Consider the following 21,453-nt stretch of genomic DNA (forward strand, 5'->3'; position numbering starts at 1 on the left):
TCTTGTGTAGGAAGAAGTGAGCCAAAGACCTTAAAGTCACTTCTTTCAGTTTGGAAGGGCATGGCATGCATGATCGTGAAATTGTTGGTACCAACAGAACACTTCCTTTCTTGGAGCTATATTTGAGGGAAGCTCACAAACCTGAGATCACTCTCCAGTAAGAGAGGCTCATGTAGCATACTAACAACAATCACATATAGAAGATAAAAGCATGAAGTTTTCATTCATATGGGCATGCCAGGCTGTGCTAGGAACAGCAGTTGGCATTGAGAAATTTCCTCTGTGGGCCTACTTATAAATAACAGGGACAAGACCATCAATCTCATGCATACAACCTTAAATGGATCAACTAGTCAGCTTGCCGGACGTCCAAATACTTGTAGATTCTGACGACTGGAAATGATAACATGTGATCAACAATTTGCATACATCGCATTCAATCAATAGGGGCCTTTTTCACATCACCTATATGCCCAAGTCAGTAGGTCTCCCAAACAAATCACGTGGGGATTTGCAACTATCAACAAGCATGGATGCATGATCCAATTGAACATTGGAGTATTCTTCCCCTGTTCACCATTTTGGCATTTCATACCAAGCTCTTAATAACGAATGAATATGTGTCAATTTCATCATCCTGGTTTGCCAATTGGAAACAGAGACGAGGTGAGGAGGGCTTGAATGTTCAAGACCACCACATGCTTCGATGCGAAGTGACAACTGATCAGAAGTGCAGTCTTAACACCCATGTAAGACTTGAATGTTGACACATATATTATGGTGCATCACTAGAACGCGATTTACAACATGAAAATCATTGGAATCTCAGCTTGCTTAGCTCCAATCTGAGCATCAGAATGCCATAATACTAGATATTCTCTACAAAAGGTGGTGCGACATCTGCAAAAAAAAGACACATCAGAACACAAAAGTAAAACTCTCAAGATAGCAAGGTTAGGAAAAATATAACCAACCTGCCAAAAAGAAAAAGTTGTTCATGCGTATCAACGAGAAAGCAAATAAATTACCTTGGGCATTGTCTTTCCATTTGATAGAGTATGTCCACAAGATGCCGGAGTGTATCACCCAATTTATCTTTGAAGTCATGATACATATACTATTGGGCCTGGATTCAAACTTTAACGCTGTGCAGGCTTTAGGCTGCTTATGTGGCACTTGATGCCTCTCTATCATGAGTGGCAGGGGATAGTATTACAATCAAGATGGCAATCCTCTTCAAAAATGTTCTGGGATCAAGTCACATGGTACCGATTGCCTTCTTTGGAGAACATAAAGCTTCCAGAACATTTGTTCTCAAATATTCAAGCTTCGCTTTATGAAAAGATACTCAGACTTTCCCCAGTACAACTAAAAATAACTACAAGTTGTTAATGTGACAAGGCTGCCAGTAATACTGCTCGTCAAGTCCCTCCATTTTCCCTACGGAAATAGAGCAACCCTTTGGTACTATAAACATCTGTTTGAGCTCCACCTGAGCAGCAAAGTTCACTTCAATTTTCCATTACTCTTTGAATTACTTCCATCAGTTGTTTTGTCTGGAATGGTTTGCATGCATATGCATCCATCCCAGCTTCTAAACACTTGTCCTTGTAGCCCTGTATAGCATGTGCTGTGAGGCCAATGATTGGCTTTTTGGTATAGCCAAATTCTTTTTCATCCGCTCTTATAATCTTTGTTGTTTGCAAACCATCCAAGATGGGCATCTGCTCAAATAGAACTGTGTAGTCAAAGGAATGTAGGAAAATACAATATCTCAAAAATTGAGAAACAAGCCCAACACACAAACATCCACAGACTACAAACCCATGCAAAAGCGGCTTCTACTATGATTCCCCACGAACGAAGACATTTTGACACTCTGTATAAGCTGTGCCTTCAGGCATTGCCTCTTTCGCTGAAAGAAGTCTATGTCTACATATGGGGCAGTTAACATGTCTTGTCTTATGCCCAAACTTATCAAAGACAAATGAATAAAACGAATTGCCCAGAGCTGTTTCATGTGCACTAGCACTTCTCTCTTCGTACCATGAAAATATCAAAATTCAGTCACATAACAGAGAGAAAGACATGGGATAATGTAAAGGCCAACCATTCCCCTCAACTGAAGATACATTCATGATATTGACAAGAAACTCTGTGTACAATAGACAAAAGCCTTCACATGGTGAAAGTGAAAAGTGACCAGAACAGATACAAATTGTAGATTCTGCCCCAGTGCAAAGCTCCTAAGCTCATGAAAATGAACAGCAACAGGGCAAAAATAATATAGCAGATAATACAGCAGAAACACACTCTCATAATGTCTAAGAATTAGCATGAAATATTTGAAATAAAAAACAGGACCAATAAAAGGTCTGAATGCTTTGCATAAAAGAAACTTTACTTTCTCCCCCAGAGATCTTATTCTGTATGGTATTATGGCCAACATCATAAAACAGTTTCCAGCACAAAGATGTACATAATGCTTGTCCCATTAAGTCAAGAAAATCACAGAGATATAAGAGAACAAAACCACAGTTGTAGCATTGAGGTCTTAGATCATAGGTAAACAAAGCATGGGAAACAGACATGATAAATGACAAACTTTCCAATCGAGAAGGAAGAGGCTATTGAGATGTTAGTAAGAGTTGATATAGATGACACTAAAGCATGAGTTTCCACATGCAAAATAGAAAATCAATTGTCACCATTCAAATGTCACTACAACACTATCTGTACACCTCAAATGACTGGTTGAAGGTGGCTGAATAGAAGTTTTCCAGGCAGGCACCTATAGATTCAAATTTAGAAGGCTACAGGTCTGGTGTAAGCTGTAATTTGCTTGACAGACGATGCATGCACCAAAGAACGCATGCACTGCTCGTAAAGATAAATTAGAAATTTAAGTTAGTTTCAATGCATGCTTGCCAGCATAGCTAAGTATTCAAATTATGATGGCCCACATGGCATTCTATAACAATTAGCATACTCCATAAACCTAGATGAATCCAGGAACATTTCCAAACTCATCCTCTAAAAACACAACATAGTGCAGTTTCAATCTCATGATGGTCACACATAAGGTTGAAAACCATAAACTCCATCATGCATAGCAGGGACTAGCTACTATGACATCCCCACTGACGTCATCAGCACCCAACACTGGGGGTAGACCATAGTATAAAAATATGCTTCTCACACATACAAATCCACACACCCACACAAACTTGAGCATCCACAAATTCTTCGTACTGACTTTCTGTCGGCACTCCGGAGGTGAAGGGCAGACTCAGCCATGATGAAGGCTAGCACTAAAGGAGAAGGCTAATCAAAAAGTAGTCCAAAATCTCTTCATTCAAGCTACCACTGCTTGTGAAGTCTAAACAATTTCATTTTAGTCTCTCCCAAGCGAGCATCTAAATCTAGCTGATAGGGCAACGCACCATTTAAGATAGAAAGAATTATCGCAATACCAGCAGGCCGCAACATGGACGAAAACTTCACAAGGTGAAATTTGCATGTCCGCTAATACGGCAGAAGCATATACCTAGATGAATCCAAGAACATTTCCAAACTCATCCTCTAAAAACACAACATAGTGCAGTTTCAATCTCATGATAGTCACGCATAAGGTTGACACACTACCACTGTCTTTGTTTGCAAGTCTCCAGTTGCAAAACTGCAATGTATTAATAGATTTTTGAAGTCCACCATATGGAGATTCGTTAAAATTCTTCTTTGCATGATTTGTAGCCAAGCTACATAGCTCTTGCATACATTTGTCCTGCCAACAAGATAACATAGCATCAGGCGTCGTGGCCTAGGTTGATTTTTTCTAGTCTTGTCTTATAGGAGCATCAGCTCTTTGACCTAGAGGCTATGCATGCATGCGTGCATGTGTGTGTGTGTGTGTGTGTGTGTGGCAGGTTCGAGCAAGGATGACTCAATTTTTGGATAAAGGATGCTCCTCTAAATCCTTTTTTCAAGGGTTACATGCTTTCAGGAGAAAGACATCTTGCCTCAGACTCCGCAAACGGGATGGGGAATGGACTCGGTCTTTCTCAGAGCTTCAACATGAATGCTTTTCTTATTTTCAGAAGCTATTTGCACCCCCTGATACTCCTTCTTTGCAAGAATTACAAGCTCGGGAGATTCTTTTGCATCAAGTGCATCCCATTATCAACCCACAGGAAGCTCTCAAACTGGATATGCCTTTCACTGATAAGGAGCTTGATGATGCCTTGTCTCATCTTAGCCCTGGTAAGGCTCCGGGGTATGATGGTCTCACAGTGGAGTTTTTCTTACACTTTTGGGAGGATCTTAAAGGTGTCATCCTACAAATGATTAATAACTCTTGGCACACAGGAGTACTCCCCTCCTCATGGAAGCATGGCATAGTTAAACTCATTCCCAAGAGGAAATTGTGTGAGCATCTTATGGATTGGAGGCCCATCACATTGATGCCCGTTATTTACAAACTCTTTGCTAAAATGCTAGTGCACCGCCTTCATCAAGTGCTCTATGAGGGCTTGCATCCTTTGCAATATGGTTTCGTCCCTCGGAGGCAGATTCATGATAATATTGGCAATGCTCTCATGGCTATTGAATATGCAAAATATTCTGAACAGGATGTTTTTATTATGCAAGTGGACTTTGCCAAAGCTTTTGACACGGTCAACTGGGACTTTATCTCACAAACAATGGCTAAGATGGGCTTCGGGCCAAAAATGGCTAATGTCATCTACTGTTTATATGCTGGCTCTACAGCCCAATGCATCCTTGGAAATCATCTTTCGCAATCTTGGTCCTTGGGTCGTTCGGTCCGGCAAGGATGTCCACTCAGTGCCCTGTTGTATGCCATTGCCACTCACCCACTTCTCTCATATTTGGATCATCTTACCGCACAAGGTCTTCTCACTGGTCTTCAGATTCCTGGAGCCCCTTCCTTTATTGCTCAGGCCTATGCAGATGATTCTTTTTTTATGCAACATAATTCTCCACAGCAGTTGAAGACTATTATGGACACTCTTTCTTCATATGGCCTGGCTGCTGGCATGAATGTTAATTTCGATAAATCTAGCCTCATACCGTTGCATTCATATGATTGGCATACTCTTCTATGGCCTGGGCACATTATGCAGCCCTGTGATGTGGTCCGCCATCTTGGTTACCCTATTGGCTGGCACATCACTAGGAAACAACAGTTAAAATGGATTTTTGATAAGCTTCATGCCAAACTCCATTATTGGAAGCTCTCCACTTGGCCACTCCATGTTAGGCTCCGGATTGTCCAGTCGATTATTATGGCTTATGTTCAGTATTATTTGCCTTTGATGCACTGGACTTCTCAAGACATTTCTGCCTTTATGTCTCATGCCATGGAACTGTTATGGAAAACAAAGTCTTCTGCTAAAGCTCTAAGACTTATGAGGATGACAAAAGTCTGTTCCCCAAGGATGCACGGTGGATTGAATGTGCTGAATATTGCGCACCATGTCTTGGCCAGGAAAATTCCTCTTCTACTCACCTTTTTTCGTCAGAAGCAGCCATGGACTCATATGCTTGCAACCATGTGCACGTCCTTACGTACTACTGCACATGGTGCCTGGCTCACTGATTTTTGGGAGGTTATTTTGGGCAGATTTGTAGGCTCTATCCCGGGTTGCCCCTTTGCTACTTCACTTATTAGCGATTGGCAACAGGTCCTTTCGCATGCTCATTGGGCCCCTTCCGTTTTATCTCATGCCAATTCCCTTCGGCAAGAAAGTATTTATTGGAGTGCTGTTTTTGATCCTCCATTGGCCCTCCAAGAGCCGATTCGGGCATATAATCTCAGCAAATTGGGGATCAGGTGTATAAATGACGTTGTTGATGCTACTGGGCACATGCTTTCCTTCCCTCAAGCCATGGCTTCTTATCCACTAGCCATGCATCACAGGTTTATTTGGGGAAAAATTGCTGAATTACTGCAGCCTTTTCTTCCCATCCCTCCTTTATCTAACAGGGACCGATTACATGATTGGCAGTTACACCCGGTGGGCTCAAATTCTCGTCCTGTTCCTCTTCCTAACCTAACGGTCAGCACGACATACTCTCTCCTCCAGCCGTCACCATGGATTCACTTACATGCTAATTCTCTTTGGCATATGGCAAAATCGCTTGCTTGGTGGCGAAAGAATCTCCGCAATTTATGGAGAAGCAAATTGCCTCTCAAGCAAAAGCTTTTCCTATGGCGTTGTCTTACAGGAACCTTATCCGTGGGGGTCACTCTGGCTCAACGAAGGATTGCATCTGCTTCCTGTCTTCGATGCATGGCCCCTTCTGAAACGGTGTCTCATTTGTTTTGGATGTGTTCCAGCACTAAGACCTTCTTATGCAAAATTTCCATGTCGCTTCGCCTTCGTTTCCCTAACTCACCTTTTGGGAAACATTTTTGGCTTTTTGGCAGACTTCCTGCAACCCTGGTCCATTACTCCTTATTTTTGAACTGGGTCAGATATTGGGCTTTTTGGACCATCTGGCAGGATCACAACATGCGATATTTTGGGAATCCGTTCTTGCAATCTTATGAATATTTCAGACTCTCCCTACGGCAATCTATCTATGATGCTTGCTATCAAGGAGATCTTCCTCAGTCATGCCTGGAAATAGTTTTTCTTTGCTTTTGATTTCCTGTTGAGGCTCTCTGCTTTTTTGAGACCCTCATGTAAATTTTGCTGATAATATGATCATGGATTTACCAAAAAAAGTGTGTGTGTGTGTGGGGGGGGGGGGGGGAGAGCTATGGAGTTTGCTTGCTACTGCAACCACGTCTAGGCCCTCGAAGTCCGTGCCCTCCCCGCGAGCCTCCTCTACCGCCTATACGACTACCAGTATAGGTCGTACGGCTGTTCTGTACAAGTTCCCTCTGCTGTTCCGTATCTAGTTTCCTCGGTGTGTGTGTGTGTGCTGCTGGCCGTACAGCCTCTGGTTTTTTTCGTACGTTTCCTTTCCTTTGGTTGGTACGTCTGTACGTTTTTTGTCATGCGTACGTTTTTCCGTAAGTTTTCTGTCAACCTTTGCCCATACATTTTCTACCAGGCTGTCTCCGTACTTTTTTTCTCTACTGTACGACAGTCTGTATGTTTTCCCTGTCCGTATTGTTTTCTGTACTCGTCTGTCCGTACTGTACTTTGTCCTTTCTTTTCTCCGTACAATTTTTTTCTTTCCATTTGTCCTCCTTTCTTCTCTTGTCCTGCTCCTGTTCCTTCTCTCTCTCTGCTACAATGGCAAATTGTCCTTTATGAGAAGACCTTTCACAAAGAAAGATCGCTTCAGAGCAAAAAACAAAAGCAGGCAATGGGTCACGATGACCCTCTACGTGCCTCTGCAGAGGCTCAGCTGGTATATGAAGTAATGCATGAGGGTTTTGAGGATACAAGGAAAAGTTGGAATGATCTGGTTCCTACCTCAGGTATCATGATTGAGGTAGATGATATCTTCGACCCAACGAAGGATTATGCCAAACATGCCATCATTATTTTCTTTTCGGGACGGATGCCTGCTGCTGCATATGTTGGCAATTAATTGACTAGAACCCTGGGTGGTTGCTATGTCAAGAAAGTACATTATGCAGCGAGGGGTTTTTTTGAAGTGATAATGGCTGATGAAGAGCACAGACAGATTTTGTTGGAGCATTCCCCCGCTCTTCTATGGCCAGCAGATGGTCCATGTATTGCCCTGGTCTCCTACCAGGGATTATCAGGCATTGATTCGGCATCGCTGCCCTGTATGGGTAGAAGTTGTGGATTTTCCTCAATGGATGGCTTCTCTATTGCTGAAAATTGCAGCCTCCCTTGGTAAGGTGGTCTGTCCACCAACGCCGGAGTGGGTTGCGTGTGCACTAGATCGAGTTTTGCTCATTCCCGTATTAGCGAGGAAGGAGTTTAGGGCAAAGAGAGTGTGGATCTTATAGGATTGGGAACAACTGATACCGGATTATGCGGAAGTTAAGCTCTGTCTCGACCTTAGGCTTATACCTAGATGAATCCAGGAACATTCCCAAACTCATCCTCTAAAAACACAACATAGTGCAGTTTCAATCTCATAATAGTCACTCACAAGGTTGAAAACCATAAACTCCATCATGCATAGCAGGGACTAGCTACTATGACATCCCCACTGACGTCATCACTTGAAACTACAATTGATAAATCGATTTGTGTCTGGTATAGTTCTCCCTCAAATCCTGCCTCGTTGGTTGGCATTGTGGTAGAAGAGGTTCTTCTCCAAGAGGAAAGGCTAGTAGCCTTTGAACGCAAGAAGCTTTCTCTCTCTCGACGTAATTGGCTAGCTCATGAACAAGAGTTGTACGCTATTATTCATGTTGTGAGAGCATGGAGACATTACCTGTATGGTTTAAAATTTTACGAGGATGTGGACCATGATACTCTAAAGTATTTTTTTAAATAGCTTGACTTGAGTAGCCGTCAAGCTAGGTGGACAGAGCTCATGTAAAGGTTTAATATGCAGATTTGGTATTGAAAAGAGAAAGAAAATAAGATTGTTGATGCATTGTTATGCACTATGCATAATACGAGTTTCACGGTATTAGAGAGTGCTCTAATGATTGAGATAATTGGTCGAGGTCGTCCAAAGCCTTTGGCCAAATGCTATTGCGATTAAATCTAGGATGACCTAGCATCTAGAAAAGGCCAAACTAAGATATATTTTCATTTTTCAAATTTTTAGTGTATAAGAAAAGCCTAGCGTAACATAGGCATGCACTCTTAGTCTGAGACAAATCCTGCATGTCACTAAACCTTGATAAGTGTTTTTGGCCTTAACAACAACCTCCCTTTAAGCCGCACATGCAATTCTCCCCGTACTCAAGCATTACATACTGCATTTGAGTGGTAAAGGTAGTCCATGCATAATCAACATCAATCACACTTTGTGCCCAAAGGGAAGCGACGGCATCGGCTACCATTTCCTTATAACGCTCATGCTGCTATTTACTATGAGAAGCCTTTCACCTAGCAGCCTCTCATTTTGTATCTCATGAAAAGAAAGCTTTAATCAAAGTAGAGCATGATCCAAGTGTAGACATGCATAGTCCACCTACAATTGATTTCCCCAGAGCAGCAGATAGCCCCCATCTTAGAGAGCGTGCGGCGCAAGCTTCTATGTTGGAGCTCAGCCAAACTCTCTCTAGTATGCAGGGCCCTTGTGGCCAACTGGGTTCTTTTGGCTATGGCTTGGTATATTACCTCCTACTGGTGTTTTTGTACGGGCTGTATGTGTTACGCTCTAGCTGAGGTGGCATGACCTCGGAAGAATCAGTCGACATTTCCCTTAAGGATCTACGTTTGTAATATATTTGTTTGCGCTTCATGTAAATGATCGGGAGGGAATGAATGTCAAGGTCCTAGGTGAGGGCTGATAGCACCAGACTAGGTGGATCTAAGGCTAAGGGCCTAATGCAAGCAATGTGCCTAGGGGCAAAGGAAATTAAAGTATCCCATGAGAGGGGTGAAAAGATGCATTAGGAAAGGCCCTATGATGATGACATGTGGCATCTAGATCCATCTAGGGAGATGGGGCTTGTTGGAGTTAGTGAGAGAAGGAGAATGGACCTTCACGTGATTTTGGATTTCGATTTCTCTGAGAGCTCTCACGCTCTAGCAAGGATTTGGCTGGGATGATATTCTGTGATGCTACTCCCGTGATCTGCTGTAGTAAGCAGAAAAAATCGTCTCATTTGGTATCAGAGCTGTCACGCTAAATGAAGGGGTTACATATAAAGGCGATTCTAAACAGGGCTGGAATTGTTGGCGTATGCAAGTATCCATGGGCTGATGGGCAGTTAGCGTGGGCTCTCAGACAAATCTCTCAGCCTATCTGTTGCAATGCAACCGATTTGACGATTCAGAGCAAGGGTAGAGATTATAGGTGGCTCTGTCGTGCGGACTTCCGTTGACAGAGGCAAGAGAAGGGTAAATTATCATTTGGGACTACGTCTGAATGACCTGGGAAATTAGAGAAGGCGTGGCACTCGACGACGATACGTGATCGACGAAATATGTGGTGGTTGCACAGGCGAATTTTTGGATCTCAGCATCGAAGCAGCTCACTGCTACACGAACCAGCGGAAGAACAGATTGCCAAAGGGCGGCTACTCTATCCGACTGGAACCTCCTGATCGCTATGAGGCTACATGGTTCACCAAGGGCACCATAGAGCGGGTTTGCTGAGAAGTGACGAACAGTAGGGCCAGGGAGCGATGTTGGATGCAAAAGATCGTCGCGTTGATGTTGGCAAATGGTGGGAAGCTGTGAATTTTCGTTCGTAAATAGCCAAGAAGAAGGCACAGATTACCTTCACGTAGGCGCACGTTCCGACATTTGATGAAGGCACAGATTACCTTCACGTAGGAGACCGAACTCAAAATATGTGGAGATTCCAGGGAGCAGTTCTTTTCCTCTTCACTACAAATTTTCAATTTGCAGTTTATTATTCCTGTACAGCAGAGTTTACAGTTGATTTATTCCTGTACAGCAGAAGGGAATCTGAAGTGGAGAAAAAAAAATTAAAAAAAAAAAATTTTGGACAGTCTTTGAGACTATGCTTGTGTGCTTCAGTCAGAGTGGATTTGCAGGAATTTCCCTAGTATAGATAAAAGCGGTATTTGGGTTATGCCTGTGTCAAATGCCTAGTCAGTGTGCATGTGGGATTGCAGGTATTCCCTAGAATAGGGAATTGTGTCAGAGTGCCAGTACACTGAATTTTGTCAGTTTGTAAATACAGTGTTCTAGTGGGTTTTTTTAAATTTATAACACACAAAATAAAATAAAAACACCCATTGACCTGAATGGAAGCAGAAGGAGCTTCCAAGATGGACCCTGTAGAGTCAAGAGTCCGGCCGACCCAGCAGGTGTCGCGCCCAGTAGTTCACACCTTATCTGGCAGGATTGCATTACTTGAGGATGCCTTGCAGCAGTTATTAGTACAAAAGTTACAGGCAAATGCAGGGCACTTTGAACTTAGAAGAGTGATACACAGTATGTCTGCCAGACCTTCTCAAGATGAGAAAGGAAAGGCTCCAATGGAACCGGAGTCTAGTGTCCATACGGTCGAGCCTAGGAAGGCTAAAATACCTAATATTGCCAATTATAGGCCGAAAAAGTATTCTGGTCGGATGAATGACCGTAGTTCTGATGTCATTGAGACCTGGTTACACAAATGGGACGAGGTGTTCGCCATTTGTGAAATAAAAAATGATATCAAGAAAATCCGCGAGGCCACCCACATGTTTAGTGAGGCAGCGGATCGGTGGTGGATTAAACAACAGAAACTGGGAGGAGTTTAAAAGGGAATTTAGGAAACACTTCTTACCTCCTGACGAAGCATCCCGAGCTTGGGATCAGTATAGAAACCTTCGTCAGAGAAATTTGTCAGTGGCAGAATACACTGATAAGTTTTGAGAGAGCGTAATGAAGGTTGATGAACCCCTACCTCAATCAATCCAAGTGAAAGATTTAATATTTGGATTGAATGATCGGATTAAAATGGAAGTTCGGGCTAAGTATGCGAACACGTTGGATGATGCAATAGCCATAACCCTGAACTATGAAGATGCCAAGGGCAGCAGGCCAAGTGGGTTTGCGTAGGTCGGAACCCAGTATGGGTACCAAAAGAAATATGGGTTTAAGAAGAAGTGGATTAGTAAAGGGAGTGGTTCTTAGCCGAGTGGTCAAGCCAAGCAGGTGAAACCAGCTGAAACTCCTAAATCAAGTACCACCATTGGAGATTGGAGCGAAGAGGAAAGTAACACCAATGGCAGCCCGGGCTTGGTCAAAGTCTCCCTTAAACCCAGAGCAAAGAGAAAAAGTGAGGAGAGAAGGCTTGTGTTTTGGTTGCCTTTAGCCTCATTAGTGGAAGGATTATCCACGAAATAAGGATTGTCGGATGGCTGAGATGGTAGTCTTAGAATGCGACGTGGAAATGGAGGGAAGTCCCAGAGCGGAACAGATGCAGATTCAGCTAGCGAATCTTCTCAGAGGTCAGTACCTTGTTTGTTATGTGTGTCTGTTGCTAAGCTAGTAACGAGTGCACCTGATAACATCCTATCTAAGCCTGCAGCAACGGGGTATACAGCCTTTAATGATACGGAGTTAATTAAGATGAAAGGGCAAGTGGCCAATCATGATGTCATTGCGTTGTTTGACTCGGCGTCCGCACAATGTGATTAACTCCAAGCTCGTGAAGAGGCTGAAGTTAAAGACTAGCCCATCTGACTATGCGTATACAATCAGAATGGCACATGGAAGTAGAAGCATAGGAACGTCGAACACTGCTAAGGACCTCACTAGATACAACCCTATCTCTACGAATGTTCAGCATAAGATCGAACTAATCCCGAGGGCAGAACCTGTAAATAGACCTCCCTATCGAATGAGTTTTACCGAAGAAGCGGAGGTGCGAAGGCAACTGGAAGAATATCTCAAGTTGAGGCAGATTCAACCAAGTTTTTGACCCTTTGCTTCGCCAGTGATATTAAAGAAGAAAAAGGATGATACATTTCGCCTCTGTATAGATTACAGAGCATTGAATAATATCACTGTTAAGCACAGGTATCCGATGGCTCGGATTGATGATTTGCTAGATGCATTACATGGAGCCATGATTTTCAGGAAGATAGATCTTAAGTGTGGCTACCATCAGATCTGGATTAGAGCCGTGGATGTGCATAAAACCGCTTTCAGAAGCAGGTTTGGTCATTATCAATTTTTCGTAATGCCCTTTGGACTTACCAATGCTCTAGCTACATTCGTCATGCTTATGAACGATTTACTACGTCCGTATATCGGAAAGTTTGTAGTACATTTTATTGACGATATTCTGGTATTCAGTAAAAGTATTACTGAGCATCGTGAACACTTAAGAATAGTGTTCAGTACTTTGAGGAAAGCCAGTCTTTATGTAAATAAGAAGAAAACTATACTGTGTATGGTTAGACTTGAATATTTAGGATTCATAATTACTCCAGAGGGGGGTAGAAATGGATCCAAAGAAAGTGGTTGCGATACTGACTTGGCCAATCCCTCAGAGTCTAACCGCTTTGCGATCATTCTTGGGATTTGTCCAATTTTATCGAAGGCATATCAAAGGATATTCCAAAATAGTATCGCCATTGACTGATCTGACCTCAGATAAAGTATCTTTTATATGGGGACAGAATCAACAGGAAAGTTTTAACACCATAAAACAAGCTGTGGTCACAGGACCGGTGTTAAAAATAGTTGATCCCCAGAAACCGTTGATTCTGGAAACTGATGCAAGTGGCATTGCGGTAGGAGCAGTTCTTCTTTAAGAGGGAAGGCCAGTAGCCTTTGAAAGCAAGAAGCTTTCTCCCTCTCAGCGAAATTGGCCAACTCATGAATTGGAGTTGTATGCTGTTATCCATGCTTTACAAACATGGAGGCATTATTTGTATGGTTCAGAGTTTTATGTGGATGTGGATCATGATACTCTGAAACATTAAACAGCCTGACTTGAGGGGCCACCAAGCTAGGTGGGCAGAGCTCATGCAGGAGTTTAATTTGACGATTCGGTACCGAAGAGGAAGAGATAATAAGGCTGCTGATGCGTTGTCTTGCATTATGCACAATACGAGTTTTACGGTATTAGAGAGTGCTCTAATGACCGAGATTAGAGAAACTCAAAAGGTGGACGAGTTTGCAAGGCATTGTCACGTGCTATTGGGAATTCCGACATCACTCGAAATGCCAACAAGGTCATTTTGTTCCACCGCTTGACTTTTGTCAATGCATTTGTCCAGATCAAATATTCATGGATGGGCATTGATGGCAACATCTATGTTTTTGGCAGTAGGAGAGGATGATTTTAGTGCTATTACAACTAGGTTTATTTAGGAGTATATTTGGGGATCCAAAGACCCCCATTGTCAATGTGTTAAAAGTATTGTCGATGTATTAGAAGTAATGAAGAAGAAAGATATCCCGTAAGGGCCTCCGCTAATACATTTTCGAATACAAACATCTATTTTAATGGACACACGTCTTTCATATTTGTTTTAAGTCATTACTGTTCTTAATATATTTTAACATATTTATTTCCCAGAGCTTATGGCCTAAAACTCACGTGTTTAGACCCGAAGAAGAAAAGGATGACCTGGCATCTAGAAAAGGCCAAACATATGCAAGATATACCATAAGGGATGGTATGCTAAAAAGAAATGGCAAGGTTGTAGTACCTAGTCAGAATGATCTCAGGTAGAGAGTCATTCGACAGTGCCATGATAGCCCATGTGCGGGACACCTAGGAGTCGAGAAGACCTATGATCTCGTGAAGCGAGATTTCTTTTGGCCAAAGATGAAAAAGCATATTCATGAATATGTGACACGGTGTTTTTCGTGTCAGGTAAGCAAGGCCGAGCGGGTGAAGCCACCCGGACTTTTACAGCCCTTGGAGATACCACTAAGTAAGTGAGAGAGCATCTCCATGGACTTTATTGTAGGGCTGCCTACGACACAAGGTGGATATGATTCTATCCTTGTGGTGGTTGATCGTTTAACCAAGATGGCTCACTTCATTCCGACTAGAGAGTCTCTTAGTGCCTCGCAAGTGACGGATTTGTTTATTAAACATATATTTCATCTGCATGGATTGCCTAGATCCATAGCGTCAGACAGAGATGTCAGATTTACCGGTCATTTTTGGACAGCGGTATTTGAGACACTATGGACTGAGTTGGGAATGAGTAGTGGGGATCATCCTGAAACGGATGGTCAGACAGAGAGAGTCAACCAGATTTTAGAGGATATGCTGAGGGCATATGTGTCATTGAGGCAACATACGTGGAACAAGTGGTTGCCATTGTTAGAGTTTGCCTACAATGATAGAAAACATTCCTCTACGGAGTTTAGTCCGTTTGAATTGAATTATGGCTATAAACCAGCAAATCCAACTACAGTTGGAATACCTTAGAGAGTGCCTAGTGCCGCGAACTTTGTGGTTTAGATGCGGGAGATGCTAGCACTTGCGAGAGCTAATATCAGCCACGCTGTGGATAGAGCCAAGGCGTATGCGGATGAAAACCGGTCTATAAGAGAATTTAAGGAAGGAGAAAAAGTTTTTCTCAGAGTTCCTTCGCACTCGAAGTCGTTAACTTCAGGAGAGTGTGCTAAGTTATCACCTCGATATTGTGGGCTGTGGTTAATTCTAAAGAGAATAGGCAAGGTAGCCTATAAATTAGAATTGCCACAGGGTTGCAAGGTTCACCCAGTGTTTCATGTTTCTCGTTTAAAGAAATTTTTGCATACTGGTGACTCACTAATCGAGGGTGTGGTTTTGTTTTGGGAGATAGAGGATAATGCAAGATGCAAACCAACAAGAATCCTGAACCGAGGAACAATGCAAGTGCGAAATCGGAAGATACCCACGGTGTTGGTTGCATGGCATGGTCAGCCTCTATCAGAAGCTACCTGGGAATCCGTATACCAGTTGCGGAGAGTGTTCCTAGACTTTATCATCGAGGACGCTGATGTCTGAAGAGGGAAGGAATGTTACGCTCTAGCTGGAGTGGCATGACCTCGGAAGAATCAGTCGACATTTCCCTTAAGGATCTACGTTTGTAATATATTTGTTTGCGCTTCATGTAAATGATCGGGAGGGAATTAATGTCAAGGTCCTAGGTGAGGGCTGATAGCACCAGACTAGGTGGATCTAAGGCTAAGGGCCTAATGCAAGCAATGTGCCTAGGGGCAAAGGAAATTAAAGTATCCCATGAGAGGGGTGAAAAGATGCATAAGGAAAGGCCCTATGATGATGATATGTGGCATCTAGATCCATCTAGGGAGATGGGGCTTGTTGGAGTTAGTGAGAGAAGGAGAATGGACCTTCACGTGATTTTGGATTTCGATTTCTCTAAGAGCTCTCACGCTCTAGCAAGGATTTGGCCGGGAGGATATTTTGTGGTGCTACTCCCGTGATCTGCTGTAGTAAGCAGAAAAAATCATCTCAGTATGGGACAACTTAGGTGCCTAGTGCACAACTTCTTATGGGCAGGATCGGATGGTACCCAAAACACTCGAGCCAAGGTGGCTTGGCAAATGGTGATCCTACCGCAAGCTCAAGGAGGACTTACCATCATTGACCCCAAGATGCAGAGTAGGCAAGTTGGTCGTACAAAACCTCACATCTAGTTCCAAGCCTTGGAAGCTCCGGCTTTAGTGAGGGCCTCTCAAGAATAACCCCATATAGGAGGCCTATGGCAGCTGTCCCACGGGTGGATTTTTCCAAATGCCGCACTTACAAGAAAGGGCTCATCCTTGATGCGGAGCCTTCTTAGAGGTTTGGCCGTGATTATCTAGAGGCCTCATTTGGGCCAGTCCCTCGGAGTGGTGATGCGATCTCTGCGAAAATACTGGATAAATCTCTTGTAGTACGAGCACAAGCCTAGAAAGCTACGTACTTCATCGATATTCTTCAGGTGTGGCCAATTCTTGATAGCCTCTACCTTGGCGTGGTCCATCCTAACTCCATCCTTGGAAACAATGTGCCCGAGAAAATGGATCTCATGCATGAAACATTCACTTTTCTTGGCATTGACAAGCAACTTATGCTTCCGAAGCTCCTCAAAAACAATTGACATGTGCTTCTTATGTTCAGCCTCATCTTGAGAGAACACGATGATGTCATCAAAGAAGGTGCCAACAAAGGCTCGATGTTCTCTAAAAATCCTGTCCATCATTTTGTTGAAGGTGGCAAGTGCATTCGTTAACCCAAATGGCATGACAAGAAACTCATGCAGACCAAATGTGGTACGAAATGCTGTTTTGTGCACATCCTCTGGCTGAATTCTGATCTGGTGATAACCACTCTCCATATCAATGCGGCTGAGCATTCTAGATCCCTACAACCTATCCAAAATATCATCTATCATGGGTATAGGGAATCTATTCTTAATTGTAATTTTATTGAGGGCTCAATAGTCAATGCACATCCGCCAGGATCCATCCTTCTTTTGGACCATAGTTGCACGAAACGCACGTTTCGTGACAAGAAACGGAAACGGCGAAACGGAAACGCCGTTTCGTCAAGAAACGGCGTTTCGTTTTTGCTGTTTTTCCCAGAAACCCTAAAAACGGGTTTTCCCTGTTTTCTTTCAGAAATTCGCCGCGGCCTGCTCCGTTTTTCGCCGCCTCCCGCTTTCTTTCAGCCTCCTTCCTGAATCCAGCCTCCTTCCAGCATCCTTTCAGCATCCTTCAAGCTCTCTCCATCCCATCCTTTGCTCTTGGACCTGCCCTCACCTCCATCCTTCTCTGAGCTCTCTCCATCCTCTTCATCCTTTGCTCCATCTTCTCCATCCTTGGCAGCCTGCTCTCCTGACTCCATCCCTCCATCCTTCTTCTCTCCATCCTCTCTTTAATCTTACCTTCTACCTCTCCATCCTCCTCCTCTCCATTCTCCTTCACTTCTACCTCTCCATCCTCTCCATCCTCTTTTACAAATTACCTCTATCTCTCCATCCTCCTTCTACAGTCTACCTCCCATCCTTTCTCACGAGTCACTTGTGATCTCTCCATCCTCCTTCTCACCTCTCCATCCTCCTCAATGCCGAGAGATGCTTATTGGGTCCATGTCTCCCTCCTGGATAGTTATAAAGGAGGCGGTGGCTCCAAGAAGTGGAGATGCAACTATTGCGGCATAAGCAAGACGGGGTCTGTCACACGGGTGAAAGACCATCTAGCAGGTGTTCCCTGCAAGGATGTAGGACCTTGTGAGTTCGTGCCTACTGCAGTGAAAGGTGGCCTAGCAGAATGGAAGCGTGCGCGTATGGCAGCCTTGGCTGCAAAAAGTGGAGGACAAGGGCTGCAAGATGAAGAAGAGGCTGCTGACACTGAGCCATTGGATGATGCCAGCACATTGGGTTCTGCAAAGAGAAGTAGAGGGGCATCAACTACATCGAGCGCAGGTCCTAGTGCCACAAGAACACCCTTGCCACATGGATCAATTAGTGTGGATGCTAGTGCGGGGAAAAGAGGATCACTGCAAAGGTCTAGCATTCAAGCACGCTTGCAAAAGCAAGCAGTGAAGGAGGCCACTAGTGAGCTCACAAAGCTCTTCATACAATGTGCAATACCCTTTCATGTGGCGAAGACTACACGATGGAGGAAGGCCATGAGAGCCGTAAGCCGCATTGGGTATGAATGGGAAGGGCCTACATATGAGGCCTTGCGGACAAAAGAGCTAAGAAGAGAGAGGGAATGTGTGGAAGACCAAATGAAGCCCTTGAAAGAGACTTGGAAAAAATATGGATGCACACTCTTATGCGATGGATGGTCAGATGCACGCAAGAGGAATGTGTACAATATTTTAGTATCTTCTTGCAAGGGAACCATGTTCTTGAGAGCCATAGACGCTTCCACTGCAGGTACAGTGATTACAGGGCTGTATATTTGGGAGCATTTACGGGCAGCCATTATGGAGATAGGTGTTGAGTATGTGGTGCAGGTGGTGATAGATAATGGCAGCAATTGTGTGTCAATGGGTGCCATGTTAGAAGATGAGTTCCCTAAGATTGTGTGGACACCCTGTGCCTCACATTGCCTTGATCTTTTGATCGAGGACCTAGGGAAGATACCTTGGATTGATGCCATCTTCTCCACAGCCCGCAATATCGTGAAGTTTGTCACGAAGAGACCCAAAGTCCTCAGCATCTATCGGGCTTACAGTGACCTTGAGCTATTGAAACCTCCAACCACAAGGTTTGCTTACATGTTCATAGTGGTGGAGAGGCTTGTGCGAGTGCGCCAGGGCTTGTTGCGCACGGTTGTGTCTCGGGAGTGGGGAGATTGGGATGATAGAGGCCAAGCAAAGTCTATCAAATTTTTTCGCATGATCATGGATGAGTCTTGGTGGAATGAGGCGGAGGCATTAATCAAATCGATTAATCCTATCTACACGGTGCTTCGCATTACAGACATGGAGGGAAGCACATTAGGGCTCTTGTACGAGTTTATGGACAAGATTGGAGAGGCCCTCAACAGAAACACTTCCCTATCGCCTGATAAGTAAGACTTTTTACTTTTGTAATATGTATAATTATTGCAGTTACTAAATGGCAATTTGTTATCATGAAGCCTGGAATTTTCAGATATATATTATGTATGTACTATTATCTATAGTCTATGAATTTTGCATGCATAATGCATTCTAATTTCTTGTGGCATGATTTAGGGTTGAGTCCATCCGTGCTATATGGAATAAGCGGTGGAATTGGTTCCACCGCCCAATCCATGCGGTGGCACATGTATTGCATCCGCTCTGGCGCAGTCAAGAGCAATATGAGAATGACGAGTTGGAGGAGGGGATGCAACAGTATCTACAAAATTGGACGGGTGGTGACTTGGAGATGCAACGAAGACTGGAGGATGAACTTCTATTGTTCCGCAATCATAGCCTCTCCTTTGGTCGACCTACAGCTAGGCTCCGAGAGACACAGTTGCAACCTGTCTCCTGGTGGGAGAAATATGGCAACTGTACTCCTACTTTGGTAAGAGTCTAAGAGACAAGTTCCAACGCCACTAGTTGGAGCTTAGTCGTTAAGTAATTTGAAGTTTTATCTACTACAAATATGTTTAAAGTTATCAAGTTCTTGATACTTATCTCGGATTAATTGGCTTATGGCAGAAACGCCTTGCTATACGTGTTCTCTCACAGGACTGCAGTTCCGGTCCTTGTGAGAGGAACTGGAGCACTTGGGCCCTCTTTCACACAAAGAAGAGGAACAGATTGAGCACGGCTCAATTGGAGCGGTTGGTGTTTTGTCATTGCAACCTCCGTCTCCTTGAGTTCACCGCCGGCTGCCCCGAACCTCGCCAAGTGAATGTAGACAAGGTGGACGTGGAGAAGATGGAGGTCATACCAGATATCCCACGGGAGGAGCTGGACATATACACCATGTTGTATGAGGAGCTGTCAGCACCAGCACACCACACACGATCATACACTCAACCATCTGGAGATGGTGCTAGTACTTCAGTTGCACCCGATGGTCCTGATCCTGATGTTGATGATTCTTCTTCAGACAGTGACACAGATGCCTCGAACTTATCTGAGGACGCAGAGGATGACGATGACGAGGAGGCCATGGATGATGCAGATGATCAGTAGTCCTGCTGTTTTTTTATATCATCCATGAGTGCTTTTATTTTAAGTCTTGCATGACTCATGAGTCATGAGTCATGAATCATGATCATGAAATTTGTGGACCATGAATCATGATCATCTATGGAGTCTGGACATTGAATACTTTCAAGTTTCAAGTTTCAAGTTTCAACTTGTGTGCTAAGTTTAGACTTTTAAGTACTTCAAACTTCTAAATTTCAGATTCTTGTAATGCCAAACTTGTTAGTCATGACTCATGATACATGTTGATTTCAGATTATTGAAGCATCATTCAAGAATTTAGAATCATAGAGGCATGAATCATGAATGATGCATTGATGCTTGAAGGCTGAAGCCTGAAGCTTCAGCCTTCAAGTATAGATAATTGTAATTTGTATTATGTATGATTTGCACTCTATTGATAATTATATTATGTATAAAAAATAAATTTTTATACATAAATTGTATCATATTGCCGTTTCTTCCGTTTCCGTTTTGGCGGGGCCCGGAAACTCCGTTTCTTCCGTTTCCGTTTCTTCCGTTTCCGTTTCGGCTGGTAACTATGTTTTGGACCAAAAGCACAAGTGAGCAGTAGGGTGAAGAGCTGGGCTGAATCAGCCCTTTCTCCAGTAGGTCCTTGACTTGGTTCATGATTTCCTCTTGCTGGGCTACACTGACCCTGTAAGGAGGTCAGTTAGGAGGGCTGCTACCAGGGATTATGTCTATCGTATGGTCTTCTGGCCTTTCAGGGGGCAACTCCTGTGGAAGTGAGTCAGAAAAACACTCCTTAAACTGAAAAATAAAATCTGTCCACTGCTTTTCCAGTTTAGAAAAATGAGACTTTCTTCTACTGAGTTCTTTTCAGATGTACACTAAGTATGCTAAAAGGTGTTTTTTCATTGCATTGCCAATGGCAAAAGCAGATACAATAGGGATAGATTTTCCCTTCAGCTTAGCAACAAGAATGGGAGTTTTGCCACGGTGAGTGATTGAGATTGTTTTATTCTTCGTATCCACTAAGACAACCCCAACACGAAAGTGCCAGAGTATTCCCAATAACACATCACAACCATTCAACGGCATAATATAGAACACTTCTGTGTCCACCTAGCTCTGAATATGCATCCTCAACTTGCCTATCATTGGAGTAACTGATTGGCTGAGCCTTGGGCAAGCCATATCCACATCACACAAAGGACCCATCTCTTCTGCCCGTATTCCCAACTTTCCATCCAGCTCTGTAGAAATAAAGTTGACCTTGGCTCCCGGTTCAAAAATCAT

The 21,453-nt window shown here is 43.5% G+C and overlaps 2 protein-coding genes across 3 annotated transcripts in view; one reads left to right on the top strand and one right to left on the bottom strand.

The window, feature by feature from the left end:
- Positions 1-218: 218 nt before the first annotated feature.
- Positions 219-21,453, bottom strand: part of LOC147883120 (osmosensing histidine protein kinase SLN1-like) — a 52,429-nt gene continuing 31,194 nt past the window's right edge. For both annotated transcript variants that reach the window (XM_087399216.1, XM_087399215.1), the window contains exons 10-11: positions 1,029-1,724; positions 219-900 (exon numbers count right to left, since the gene is read on the bottom strand). In XM_087399216.1, coding sequence (XP_087255342.1) covers positions 1,512-1,724 — 213 coding nt within the window. In that variant the 3' untranslated portion in view covers positions 219-900; positions 1,029-1,511. The remainder of the gene's footprint in view (positions 901-1,028; positions 1,725-21,453) is intronic.
- On the top strand, positions 19,248-20,178 carry LOC147883121 (uncharacterized). The gene is made up of 2 exons (XM_087399223.1): positions 19,248-19,558; positions 19,696-20,178. Exons 1-2 carry the CDS (start codon positions 19,376-19,378, stop codon positions 20,176-20,178), a joined length of 666 nt encoding a protein of 221 aa, XP_087255349.1. The 5' UTR covers positions 19,248-19,375.

The sequence above is a fragment of the Dipteris shenzhenensis genome, chromosome 28 (genome assembly GCF_047967505.1).
Source record: "Dipteris shenzhenensis isolate YYH24624 ecotype China chromosome 28, Dip_SZ_1.0, whole genome shotgun sequence".
NCBI lineage: Eukaryota > Viridiplantae > Streptophyta > Polypodiopsida > Gleicheniales > Dipteridaceae > Dipteris > Dipteris shenzhenensis.